The sequence below is a fragment of the Balaenoptera acutorostrata genome, chromosome 15, assembly GCF_949987535.1.
Source record: "Balaenoptera acutorostrata chromosome 15, mBalAcu1.1, whole genome shotgun sequence".
Classification (NCBI taxonomy): Eukaryota; Metazoa; Chordata; class Mammalia; order Artiodactyla; family Balaenopteridae; genus Balaenoptera; species Balaenoptera acutorostrata.
This window is the reverse complement of record NC_080078.1, coordinates 38,562,963-38,576,674: the sequence shown is the minus strand read 5'-3', so window position 1 is coordinate 38,576,674 and position 13,712 is coordinate 38,562,963. Positions and strand designations below refer to the sequence as shown.

General features: G+C 52.5%; 1 protein-coding gene across 2 annotated transcripts in view; it reads left to right on the top strand.

Moving 5' to 3' along the window:
* Positions 1–394: 394 nt before the first annotated feature.
* The window catches only part of CRAMP1 (cramped chromatin regulator homolog 1), a 59,983-nt gene continuing 46,665 nt past the window's right edge, over positions 395–13,712 (top strand). The window contains exons 1-3 of one of the 2 annotated variants that reach the window (XM_007181714.2): positions 395–663; positions 2,726–3,072; positions 13,277–13,470. In XM_007181714.2, coding sequence (XP_007181776.1) covers positions 2,727–3,072; positions 13,277–13,470 — 540 coding nt within the window. In that variant the 5' untranslated portion in view covers positions 395–663; position 2,726. Of the gene's footprint in view, positions 664–2,282; positions 2,367–2,725; positions 3,073–13,276; positions 13,471–13,712 lie in introns of those variants that run through there. The other variant, XM_057528391.1, reaches the window with a different exon arrangement.

Sequence of the window (13,712 nt, the reverse complement as noted above, 5' to 3'; positions counted from 1 at the left end):
CTTTTTAGTTAAAAACCCGGTTCGCGCCGGATTCAAGACTCTGAGCTCAGGCGGCGTTTTCTTCTCACGCATCCGTCAACACGGCCCGGGCCAATCACAGCCTAGGCTCTCACTCTATTGGCTGTCGATTCACCAATCCGGAGAGACGTACCAGTCCGCACTGCCGCGAGACTGGCGTCACAACATTACCCGCTTTGTGGGCCCGCCCTCCGACCCCGCCCAGCGTCCGTGCGTGCAAGAGCGCGCTCCCGCCGCCGACCAATGGGAGCGCCCCTGAGGGGGCGCGCCCGCTGGAAACCTCGGCGTGCTCGGTCCCGCGCGCGTCGCCCCGCCCCGGCCCGCGCTCCCGCCACCCCGGCCCCGCCCCTCGCGTCGGCCCCGCGGACTTCGCCGGCCGCCGTAGCCGGAACTGCTCCTGTGCGCCGCGGGCCGGGCCTCTGTGAGGCTGAGCGGCCGCAGCACCGGCGCCCGCAGCCCCGTCAGCCGCACGCCGGCAGCGGAGGGGACGTGCCGGGGCGAGGACCGCTCGGCGACTGCTTCCAAGGCGGGAGGACCACACCGGCGTTGCGGCCTCTCAGCAACTGGCGCTCGGGGGCCGGGGCTGCCCGACAGGACCCAGGGGGGCCCGGGAATCCAGGCTGCTGCGAGGCTTTGATGAAAAAGGTGACGGGAGGCTGCGGCTCGGGTGCGGTGGGCCGCCCCAACCGGCTGTCACGGCGAGGCCCGGCTCCCAGCCGGAGCGGGGCTGAGGGAGAAGTGGCCTAAGCCCTGGCGGCGGTGGTTACGTACGCGGTGCTTTGTCGGGGCGGCTAGCGGGAGCTCGGACTCAGAAGTGTTGCGTTGACAGCGCTCTTTGTGTGCAGCCAGAAATCCGCCGGAGAGGGAAGGTTTTGCTTTTCCTTTCACGGAATGTGGCTAATGGTGTCCAGCCGGGATTGGGTTTGAGGTGATCCCACCTGTGTGTACGGTCAGGAAGTAGGGTTGGAGGTATTCGGTAAAAGGATTCCATCTCCATGTTTTCCTTTTCCCTTCAGGGAAAACTCTGAAATGTGTTAATATCCTTTTAATTCTGAAAAGCAACGTCCTTTTGTATTCAGTTTAGTGTCTTCCAATATTCAACCTGGCGAACGGGCAAGTTTATTCTGTTGTAGCTGATGTAACCTTTGCCCGGGTCCTGGGTTATGTGGGTAGCTTTGGGATGATAGGTCCCTGGGAATAGGGTTTTCCACATTATAACCCAGAGGAAGGCCCTTTAAGATATTTTCAGGTTTCTTAAGTAGAAATGGATAGGATAAGTGAATAGTGAGATGTCCTGTGCAATGAAGTCCTTTAAGTTTGGGTAGTATCTGTCTTGTATAGTTCTATTCTTTGGCAGGTTTTTTTTTTTTAAACTGGTATGAATTCAGGTGATTTATGACATCAATTTCAACAGATGAATGCTGTAACAGATAGTTTTGAGGCATAATACTTAAGAGCAGTAGCAGGTATTGTTATGATTTTAATCATTTCCAAATCTTTCTATGAAAGGTCCTTACTCCTGTTAATGTATTTCATTGTTGGCCTTGATGTCTTGCTCTCATTTTCCTTTAAAATGAAAATGTTCCCATTCTCAGCAGTCGTGTTGAGCATGTCAAACAGAGTTTGGGCATAGTATCAACACCTGTTGATCTTTCTTGCTGCATCGCATGTACACATTACTATTTCTGGGTTTACAATGTTGATAGTGTCTGATTCTCTTTGCATAAACTGAGTGGATCTGCTTTTTGGTCCACATTTTAGAGTTGTCACATTTTGTTGTTGACATTGCTCACAACAGAGGGTAACAAAGTTAATGCGAGATTTTTATTCATGGTTATCGAGAGTTTTAACACAATTCTCTTCTATCCATTCTTACCTGGACATAACTGTGCTGTCACTTTCATAGGTGGCTCCATCCTGTTCCATGCAACAGGCTCCTTTGTTGCAAAAGCATTTTCACTTAGTAAATCCCCGCAGCAGCACACATATCCCACCCTCCGAAGCAAGATTCCCAGAAACCCCGAGCTTATTATTCTTTATGTCTGTTTTAAAATAAGCAGGCGGACCGGCAGGCGCGGGCCACCATGGAGTTCCCTGTGCACGCAGGCGAGCCCGCGCCTCTCCCCTGCCGGGGTCGATCCGGGTCCCTCGACCCCGCTCCGGGGCTAACTTTGGGGGCAGGCTTGCGGGGCAGGTGCGCGGGCCCGGAGTCCTGCGCGTTTTGGGGGGCGGGGAGGGGTGGGGTCGGGGGACGCGGGCGCGGAGGCCAGGCTGGCCCAGGCAGCGCTGGGAGCGAGGCCGGCGCGCTGGCTACCCGGCGCGCAGGCCATGAGCCGTGGGCCCGCTGGGTAGGTGGCTCCGGGACCCCGGGACCCCGGTCCGGGCCACATGCCCCCTTCCCGACCCCGGGCCGGGGCGCCGCACGGGCAGGGCCGTCCGGGTGCGGCCGCCCAGCTGCCGCCCCGCCGCCTCCTCGCCGCCGGCCGCCGTTTCCTGGACGTCGGGCGGGCGGGCGCGCGGGGGTCCGGGCCGGGGTCGGGCGGGCGGCGGCTCAGGCCCGGCTGGCCGGGCTGGGGCGGGCGGGCCGCGGGAGGGGATCTGGAACAAACAACGGCGGCCATGTTGAGAGGGGATCGGTGCGGCTAAACTTCTCGCAGGCTGCGGGCCGCGCGCCTCACCGGGGTCCCCTCTTCCCCTCCCCGGCCAGGATGACAGTGAAGTTGGGAGACGGCGGCGGCGGGGAGGAAGGGCTCAAGAGGCTGGGCAAGAGGTCGGCCGATGAGGACTCGCTGGAAGGAGAGGGGCCCGGCGGTGGGGACGCGGCCGAGGAGAGCGGTGGCACAAAGAGGGACGGCAAGACCCCCCGGGACGGCGGCGACGGCCCCCAGGCCCCCTCGGGCGGCCCGCAGGCCCCGTCCCCGCCGCCCGCCTGCCCCCAGGACCAGCACCACTTCCTCAGGTCCAGCGTGAGGCCGCAGAGCAAGAGGCTCAGGAAGGACTCGTCCTGCGCCGGGGGGAGCAGCAGCGCGGGCAGCTCAGGGCCCCGCGGAAAAGGTACGGGGGACCCCAGCCCCTTGCAGGGTGTGCCCTGCACTCCCCGGGGGTGGAGAAGGGACCCTTCCCTCCCCGCCTCCCTGCCTCCACCCAGCTCCTGCTCCCACATTTGTCCAGCACCCACACTTTGGGTGGCACTTTGCAGGGGGACATGACCCTTTTCTCCTCCAAAGAGACTGTTTCTTTCTGTATTTAAACTATGTTAAGAGGCAGTAAGTAGTCCTTCTTTGGGCAAACACAATAGATTTCTGAAGGTTGTTTTTTTCCCCCCCAAAGGCTCCTTGATGATTTATATGGTAGGTTATTTTAAACAGCAGACAATAGTTTAGAAATGGATTGAGAAAATATGTGCTGTATCTCTTCCCCAGACTCAGATGTGTGGAAATACAACAAAGAAATGGGCTTTTGAAACTCATTTGGGGAAAGATTGATAAGCCGAAAATGAGTGATCCGAAGGGTCTGTCTTGGGCTCATCACCCTCCACTTAAAGTATGCTAGGCTTGAAAATTTTAAGGGCATCAAGACGTGGTCCGTGAGTTTCAACTAAGGTTTCCTTGGGTGCCATGAAAACATCTCCCCTCGCGTAGTAAGTGGTGAAAACATCTGTGGCCTGATGTAAATGAGTAACAGTCTACAGTATTTGTCATGGTATTCTCAGGTTGTTGAGAATATTACGGCTTTTTTGTTCCCAATCTGCCCGTTCCCCATTGTTTTCTGCTTGTGTCTATTTATATTTTAGCACTCTGCTTTTTGTTAATTGTACAAGTGAATTGTTCTTTTTTTTTTTTTTTATAAATTTGTTTGTTTATTTTTGGCTGTGTTAGGTCTTCCTTGCTGCGCGCGGGCTTTCTCTAGTTGCGGCGAGCAGGGGCTACTTTTCGTTGCGGTGTGCGGGCTTATTGCGGTGGCTTCTCTTGTTGCGGAGCACAGGCTCTAGGTGCGTGGGCTTCAGTAGTTGTGGCACGCAGGCTCAGTAGTTGTGGCCCGCGGACTCTAGAGTGCAGGCTCAGTAGTTGTGGTGCATGGGCTTAGTTGCTCTGCGGCACGTGGTATCTTCCTGGACCAGGGATCGAACCCGTGTCCCCTGTATTGGCAGGCGGATTCTTAACCACGGCGCCACCAGGGAAGTCCAAGTGAATTGTTCTTAACATCTCTTTTGTTTCAGGCCACGTTTGCAGCATTTTTATAGGTAGCAAATGTAACACCATTTTCTAGTGAGTTTTGCGTGAAAAAAACTGTCACTTAGTTCCTTTGGAAATGGCAATTTAAATTTATTACGTGGTCCTGATAATTTTAAGAAGGAAATACCTCAGGTGCTAATGGAGGACACATTTTGGAGATCTGGGCCAAATGTGTGCAGTTAAGCTTGCTGCTTCTGCCTCCTTCTCAGCTGAGGAGGACTGGCCTCTGAAATCATGGCCTTACTTGGTTTTTTGGTAAAGATTTTTGATGTAAGTATACTTACTTGAAGATGTACGTATAAGGTAATTCTGTATGTTTCAGAAGTCAAAACTTGCCTCATAGAAACATTTTGGTGTGAAAGTTGCTGATCAATTAGGAAAATGTTAATTTGTTTTATTGGCTTTGTTTTGTAAAAAACAGGTTTTCGTTCCCAGTTACAGATATGTGTAAGTTATCATGTGTGAGCTGCTGTGGTTCCTTCGAGGGTTTGTTTGTGGCTTCAGAAGCCCTGGCTCTGGTGTCCAATCAGAGTTCTTGGCCTCGTTCCTCTGGCCCTCTGACCTTGGTCTGCTTGCTTGACCTCAAGCCTGCTTTTCCTTTGGAGAGGCATCCTCACCTGTGAAAGGGGGAACAGCAGGGACTGACTGCTCCACTCTCTCCACGTGTGGCTGCTAAAATGAAATGAGGCGCTGGCGTGAAAGCGCTCTGTCCCCTGTAAATGGCTACCTGTATGTGAGGTGAAGTGATGCTGAAACTTTAGTTAGAATTTTGGCAGTCAGGTGAGGAGAAGTTTGCTTTCGTTTGCATACTTGAGTGTGGCTCGGATGGAGAAGGTTTCCTGGATTAGCCTTGTGTCAGATCTCTTCTTGGTTCTTGCCCAAGGTGTGGCTTGGAGCAGCAATCCACTTTCCACTAGTAAAATGGAGAGTTGTTAGAATTTGTGCTTCTTGTGACTTACGCATTTTCCTATTTTAGCAAGCAGATGTTTGTTTAAGTGAATAATAAAGCTAAACTGTAATGGTGGCGTTTAGGAGAGGAGTAGAAAGCATGTTTCTTCTGCTTCACAGAACTTCTTGGCCTGCTTCTGGCCTTGAGCTTTCTGGTGAGGCCTCCTCTGGGATGTGCCCTGAGCTTCCTTTGGATGCACTCACCACGCCCAGGACATCCCCCCTCCTGCCTCAGGGCAACCTCTGCTTCCCTCACGGCCCCCTTAACAGGCAGAAAGAAGGTCAGTTGTGACAGCATGCCCATAACCTTTGAAAAGGATTCTTGGAGGAGCTATTTGTCTTACAGACCCTGGAAATCTCCACACCTGGAGTGATGAGCATGGACCAGTAAGGGCGTGAACAGTACTGGCATTTTTCAGTTTTTTCACTTCAGAAAAATAAAATTTTCATTATATTTGAGAAATAATCACGGCCCAACTGTGGGAGGTTCCTTTGGTTGATTACTTACCGCTTTCCAGTTTCAATTTTAATGGATGGAGAACTTTGCTGTGGGTTTGGGAGGAAAAGGCTTGTGGAGGAAAGGAAGTTCTCATTTGGCTTCTCTCCACACAAATATGTTTTTTCTTTTTTTTTAAGAATAGGCTCTTGCCAACTTCAGTAAAAAATAAAATTTTTTATAGTACATGTCTGAATTAAATTCTTTTTGAGTTGGTAAAGGGAAGGTAGCAATGGTTTAGCGCCAGTGCACCAAGCATCTTGCATCTCTGTTGCTTAGCTTTTAAATGTGTGCAGACACTGAGGTTTGTTGTTCAAACAGCGTGCTCAACTAGACAGAAGGTAAGCTGCAGATCAGAAACCAGTGGATCTGCTTGATGCCAAAATAAATGCTCCTCTGGCCCTACCATGTGCCCAGAGTGGCCTGAGGACACACTTGAGACTGGATTCACAGTCTTTGGAAACATGGGCCAGGAAACAGAGCCCTCATGCCCTTCCCCGTTTCGCCAGTTCACAATCTGGGTGATTCTGGGCGAACTAGTGCATCTCAATTTCTTGGTCTATAAATGGAGATAACGCTAGTGCCTGCCTCACCGCAATAAATAACGCTGTGAAGCTCTGCATGGCTGGTTAACAGGCTTCTCTTAGGGAAAATGTGCCTGGCTGCGAGGTCAGGGGAGCTGCAGGCTGAGTCTGAACAGGTGGACAGGGTGGGAGGAGGTCACCTGTCGGGAGGTAGGGGGTAGAGGTCCCAGGAATGCCCCCAAGCTGCTGCCCTGGCAGGACAGTTGGGCTGAGGGGATGCCTGAGGTGGAGGCAGAGTCAGACCCTCTGTTTCCATTGCTGTCCCTTTCCCTCCCCCACCCAGGAACTTTGTTCCACAGAGTTGGGGGAGCCAGTCCTAAGATGCACCGTCTCCACAGTCGGGTGGCGTCACCTGGCTTTACTGTGCTTGTGCTTAAGAATCAGTGAATCAGTGTATAAAAGTATATTTTTCATAGTATAGTAGAAAGTATATTTTTCATAGTATAGTAGAAAGTATATTTTTCATAATCTGGGGCCTGCCTGTAGCTTCTAGATGTTTTTAAAAGACATCTTATGAGGTACCTCACCCTGAGGCGGTCGACCTTTGGGAGAAGGGTGTCCTTTAGGGAAGAAGGGTGAGCCAGCAGTCAGGAGACCCGGTTTCCCCACCCAGAGCCCCTGTGGCCGGTTCAGCTGGGGGCAGAGGAGAGGTGCTCAACCTGCCTGAACTTCAGGTTCCTTACTTTCAGAGTGGGTCGGGTGCGACAGTGGCTGAAGCTGCACTTCCCTTAACTCAGGGGCGAAGGAGTCTGCTGTGCAGGATGACTGGGGTCCTGGGGTACAGTGCCCGAAGTCAGGGCAGTTGTCTCCCTGGCGGGCTCTGCTTAGCCCTTGCTTCTCGGAGGCCCCAGGCTTGGTGTGGCTTCACCTACCGTCTGCACTGTGGTCACTCTTGTCCTCCCTCACCAGGCACTTGGGCCAGGCCTGGGCAGCTGGGTGGAGAAGTCCCTGCTTCCTGTACACTCCGAGGGCAGGGGGACACATCCGACCCTCTCGAAACCACCAAGGCTGGAGCTCTGTGGGTCTTGTGCCCGGTCTGATCCAGTACATGACGACTGTCATCCCAGTGTCCCACCTGGGCGGGGACGTCAAGCTCTGTGAAAGCCCTCAGACCTTGTTGGGAGAAGAGGAGGGAAGGCAGGACATTCTCCCACCTCTGTCCAGTACACACCTCATTCCTTGTGTGATGCTACGTATGGGGAAGACATGACAACCATGACTCGTGGTCCTGTTGTGTGACACAGCCCCCCCACTCCCCGGGCACAGTAGGTCAGGAGACCAGTGGCCCAGGCCACTTCAGAGACCATGACGTAGCCGTGCAGGACAGAGAGGAAAATACCCGTAAACCAGAGGTTCTGGGTGAATGATTCAGTTCAGAGTTATACAGATGGCATTTGCTTCATGTCAAAGATATGAATAGATAGTATGGACAAGTAGATAAGGTAACAGTTGCGTTTTGGTTTGAAGGCTGAGCTAATTTTCAAATACTTCCTTGACTTTTGATGTCAACAGTAGTGTTGTTTCCATGGTGTCTCGTGAGTGTCTGGAATTGTCTTGTGCCTGCCAACCATACATACTTCAGGATTTTCATTTCATGTAGTATGTTGTGTCTTGTTTTGGTGATACAAAGATACTAGGATAGCAGAGGGGTGATTTCAGATAGCAGAGTCACAAATGTGAAAACCAGCTTTGTCCTGGAGGGTGGTGTGCAGTTTATCACATCAAGTAACGGCGGTGTTCTTACCACTGAAGAACCACGTGTGAAATGCTGGGAGAAGAAGACGTTCCCGGGGTCTGTGGTTTGGGTGGGAGATCAAGAATTACTTACAGAAACCATCAGGAAACCTTCACAGTATTCGATGAGGAGGGCATACGTTTTAGTAGGAACACAGGGATTGTAGTTGTGTTTTTCTCAGACGTTTGCGGGAGGAGCGGGAAGTCTTGGAGGGTGGCCAGCCCTGGTCTGCATGTGGAGGGCACTGAGGGGGACCCGGGACAGGGACCCTAGAGACAGATGGAGCGACGAATGCCCAGGAGGGATCCTGGTGGGAGGCCTGCAGCTCTCGGGGCAGTGGCGGGCCCAGGGGAGGCATTTGGATTTGTCTGTTGGGTGACACTCTGACTGGGAATTGGCTTGCTTGATGTCTTCCCCTCTGCGTGGCCCTGGTAGGGAGGGTGTCCCCTGAGCCACGTCTGGCTGTTCAGCATGTGACACGGATGTGTGTGTTATGAGAGGCACGGAAGCACCTCTGGGAGCCTTGGCATCGCACCTCCCATCTGGACCGACCGCGACCTGAGGGGGCCGTGTTGGGACCGCATGGTGTGTGCCGCCCCTCCCAGGCTGTGCTCTCTGCTGCGCCAGGAGGTGCCCCGAGCTGGGGCGGGGGCAGGGGCGGGTGGGCTCGAAGACACCAGGAATGCCCTTCTAGTCCAGAGCGGGTGGAGCCAGTCAGGGAGGCCCGTGTGTCCCCTGCTGGGATGGACATTTCTGACGCCTTTGAGTTCGGCGGGTCTTCCGTCCCTCTGGGAATTTGATGTATCGCTTGGAAGGAAGTTCGGCAAGCTCCAGAGGAAGGCTCAGGACGGGATTGTGTGCTGTGATGGACTGTGACGACATCCTCTGCGTCTCCCCTAGTTAAGTCACAGCATCCTCCGGAGTCTTGAGCCCTGCAACTCCCTGGCTGGTGGCACCAGGCAGTCATTGAACCTGTTTCCTCATCTGTCATAGACTGAGGGGGACGTTGAGATCAAGTTCCCTCTAGCTTCTGACTTTTGTGGCTCTGTGTGTCGTAAATACTGAAGCAGCCTTGACATGGTGGCAGCCACCATGATGTCATGTGTCCCAGGAGGACAATGCCCAGGTGTGGAGTGTGAGTCCCGGGCTCTGGTTTGGCTCCTGCTGCCCAGGGACCGTACGGCTTTCCCGCCTCCGTTTCACCGTCCTGAAAAGAGGTGACTGCACACCATGGGGACAGAAGGGAGCAGGCGTCTGGACATGCTCCATGGGGCTGTGCACCTCCGTGTTCCTCACATCCAGGCCCGCGGGCCCGGTGGCAGGGTGGCAGCGTGTTGGGTAGGCTGCTCCACCTGCGTCTGGGCTTCCCTGGCGGGCAGATGGGTGGTTCTCTGCTGCTTGGGTGTTGGGAGGGTGCATGTGGAGGAGGGCGGGCAGTCTAGCTTGTCCGGAGTGGATGGATGGATGGGCGGGCAGGGGAAAAGGTGGACCGAGGCCATGCGTCTGTGTCCCTCAAATGTGAGCCCTGGAGAGTGGCTGCGGCGGGGTTGGTTGTCTGGGAGACCAGAGAGGGGCTGGTTAGGATCACCTTGCTCAGAGGTGGTGTGGAGCAGGCCTGGGAAAGTGGCAGCAGAAACGGGAAAGGGGAGAAGCCAGGTGGCCCCTGAGCGGCTAGAGGACTGTGGCTTGAAGTGGGTTGTGAGGGAAGGCACTGGGTCCCAGGGGCCTGTGTGGGCGAGGGGCAGGGCAAGCTGTGGAGCCCTCAGCCTGTGCCGCGTCAGTTCCCAAGCTCTCACTGAGCCTTTGCTGTGTGACGCCTGGTGCGGCTCTTCCTGCTTTCACAGAGCTCGCTGCGGGGCTCCCATTCTTGTGCATCGTTTCTCTTCTGGTTCCTCGGATACTGACGTCTCACGGTGCAGACTCTCGCTAACCCTCGTTATGGCCTCAGAAACACAGACACAGGTAGAGTGTTGACTTCGGCCCTGTGCTTTTGGCTGGGCACACACCCACTCCCACCCCCACGGAGAGCCCCCACGCCCACTCAGTCTTGTTCAAAATTGTCTCCCCCCCTTACCTTCCTGCTGCTTCTGTCCTCCTTGCTTGCTTCTCTGTCTTCGCCCTTCGGTCATCACTGTTTTTGTCTGAACTTTTCCTGAGTCACCATCTCGTTCTACCAGTGTCTCTGATCCTGCTTCCTGTTTTTTTTTTTCGGATTGAAGGAGCCTGAGGTAAAGCGGTGATGCCTCTGTCTCCTCTTCCTCATCTGAAATTTCAGGGATGTACCAGGTGCCATGTTCTCCTTCCCCCCTAAAGTTTTGTGATTTTACTTTACTTTTAAAAAGCATTCAAGGTCTAGAATGACAAGCACCAAATGTTAGAAATGGTTGTCTGAGGGTGATTTGCTTTCTTTTCTGAAAGTTCGTTTTGCTTTATTTTCCTCTACTGAGGACATACTGTTTTTGAAACGAGAGCAGGAGAGGCTGAGCATCTGTGCATCTGACCTCTGGCCGGGGGAGAGTGGCTCGCTGCTCCGCAGTGTGGTTGACTGCCTTGTGGGCCTCCACGGAGCCACTTTTACTGTTGTACCTTCTTTCACATCTGCTGGTTTGGTGTATTCTGTGCGCTACCCCTTAGGTCCCTTTCAGCTCAGTGATGCTTCCATTCTGTTTTTCTTCACTGTTCATCCTCCATGTCTCAGGTCACCAGTGCTGTAATCCAGTGAAATTTCACAAAAGCCAGCAAGACGTGTGCCTTATAGGATTTTTAACAATATGTGTGTGTTACTTTCAAGTATATTGACACCAGCATGGGCTGGCAAAGGTAAACCTGAGCTGTGACTGTCAGCAAGTTGCCATTGTTTTGGAAAAAGAGAGTTTAGTGAGGGTTTTGTCAAAAGTTGAAAATGACACTGAAATCCTTTGTTGTGGGTGGTGCAGAGATAGACAGACAGCCCTTCCTCAGATGAGTACGCATGAGGAACTCTGGGCTCCAAATCAACCAGAACTTCTTTTGAGAGTGGAGTTTTATTTATTTATTTATTAAATATTTATTTACTTGGCTGTGCCAGGTCTTAGTTTCGGCATGCAGGATCTAGTTCCCTGACCAGGGATCGAACCTGGGCCCCCTGCATTGGGAGCGGGGACTCTTAGCCACTGGACCACCAGGGAAGTCCCGAGAGTGGAGTTTAAACGGCACTCATAACCCAGTCTTCAGCTCATAACAAAGCGTCTCTGACCTACTAGAAATGGAATGAAACCGATTATCCCTGCAAATGTGCTCTAAGTTGCCACACCTGTTGAAAACATCTCGGGATGTGCTAAGCTCATTAATTAGGTCAGGGTTTGGTTCGGTTTGGTGAGGAATGGACAAAGTCAGACCACGTGTTCAGTGCGTCCTTCGCCCACTCTGGAGCTCAGAGATCCTGAGGTGCAGTTCTGTTGTGCCTGCCGGATGGGAAGGGAGCAGCTGTGAAACGCTTTAAACCTGATTATGTCTTATTCTGTAACAGTGTGTTTAGGACCGTGAAGGTTGAACATTCAAATACAGTACTGGCCAGTGGCACTTTCTACAGTGACAGTAAGGTCCTTTGCTGTCCGGCACAGGAGCCGCTGGCCACATGTGGATACTGACTACTAGAAATGTGGCTGGTGTGACTGAGGAACTAGGGTTTTTATTTTATTTAATTTTAATTAGTATTTAAATTTAAATAGCCTTGTTAGTGGCTGTCTAATTGGGCACTACAGCTCTGATAAACAGTGATTTCTGTTACCCACTCGTGTCGCTTTATGAAGGTAGCTCGCTGCTAGCCTGATACACCTTTCCACATGAGAGAATCAAACGCATTCCATGTAGCCGAGTAGTTTTTTCTGCATGTATGAAAACATTCTGCTTTCTGATAGCTGACTGATGGGATCAGCTGTTTTCAGATACTCCTTGTGTTGATGTAATTACATGGATCCACAGCGCACAAAGACGCAACCAGGTGTAAGAGGGGAGAGTGACTCCACCCCTCCAACTCCCCGCCCCATACCCCAGGCAGCCCCTGCTCTTGTGTTTCTTCAGGGATAGTCTTTGCAAGCATATGTGGAATAACGGACTTTTACTTTTTCATTTCTTTTATTTCTCATGATTGTCTTTCATCCCCTTTGGAGGCAGAGCCCTGTGAAGGGGGTGAGGGAAACGTGGCCCTGAGCCCCAGTGTGCACATGGCTGCCCAGGGCCCCCACCAGATTGATGAGGAAGTGGATCTTGATGGAAAAGCTCATGATTATCTCATTAAGAAAGCATTTAACAATAATCTGTATTTGTTTAGCTTTTCCTGTTTTAAGTACTTTTATTTTTATGATATTCTTTTCACCCTTGTTGTTCAGAGTTTGCAGATTTCTCACCATTGGGTGGTCCTGCCTTTCCGTGAAAAGAGAATGCTGGTTATCACAGGGATATGCTGGGAGTTCCCCTTCCCTCTGAGAGGAAGGAACTGAGATGGGTGGGAGGATTGGGTCAGGTCGTAAAATTGTTATCTGTGACCTTTACCTCTGGTTTATTGCCTGCGTTCTCCTGGGAGCACAGAGTTCTCAGTCCCGGGCCCGGTGCTTGGTGCCCCTGTGCTGTACTTTACGTGCTCTCCCCTCTTGGCGGGGTTTTCAAGGACTTGTCTTGAGATTAGAAACTGATGCTTTAAGAGCATTTGTGGGTTGTCGGTCACTCTCAGAACACCAGATTTTGTTGGTGGAAAGTGATCAGGAAAAAGGTCAGGAGACCTTTTTTTTTGGCCGCACTGTGCGGCATGTGGGATCTTAGTTCCCTGAACAGGGATCGAACCCTTGCCCCCTGCAGTGGAAGCGTGGAGTCCAAACCACTGGACCACCAGGGAAGTCCCAGGACTTTTAAAAGGTGCTGAGGTACCACGTGGTCCATATTTAAGTATTGATTGTACCTCAAAGAAGGTAATGTCTTATATACATTTAAATGTTTTCTTGAGTTTGAATTTCAATTTATTTGAAAAAATAATTTCACCTCAAACCTCAATTGAGAAGGAAAGATGCCGTGTGGTTTTAGTTTACAGCGGGAAAGGAGCTGTGTGCTTCGGCGGGACCTTGTCCTTGTGCTCTGGTGGTACCACATAAATGCTCTCCTTTTACTCACTGTTTAAACTTTTTCTCGAGAGTCAGAGGTCAGGGCAGGACAATGTCACTCGCTGGTGGAGCTGGGGGCGGGGCCCGGGGGGAAACAGATAGCCATATGGTTCTTTCTCTTGAAGGAGCTGACGGTGGCGGATCATCAGCTGGAAATGGGTCCGGGGTTGCCCCCGCCGCCCCTGCAGGGGGCTCTCGCTCCTCCTCCCGGAACTTAGGGTCTTCAGGTGGTGAGAAGGAAGAAGGCAAGAAGGTGCGGCGGCAGTGGGAGTCGTGGAGCACGGAGGACAAGAACACCTTCTTCGAGGGGCTGTACGAGGTGAGTGGGTCCTGCAGCCCAAGGAGGCGGCTGAAGCTCCTGGCCTCTTAGCCCTTGCCTGTGGGTCCCCAGGCACAGGCCTTGACCTCTGACCTTGGCCCTTTACCTCCTTGCTGTGACTTTCAAAGCTGTTACTAGTGAGGTGGCTGTTAGGAAGTGTTTTTGTTTGCTTCTTTTCTAAGATTCTCTGAAATACGTTCTGGCCTGAAGAGTGGTGCCCTTCCCTCTGGGCCTTCCCCTCA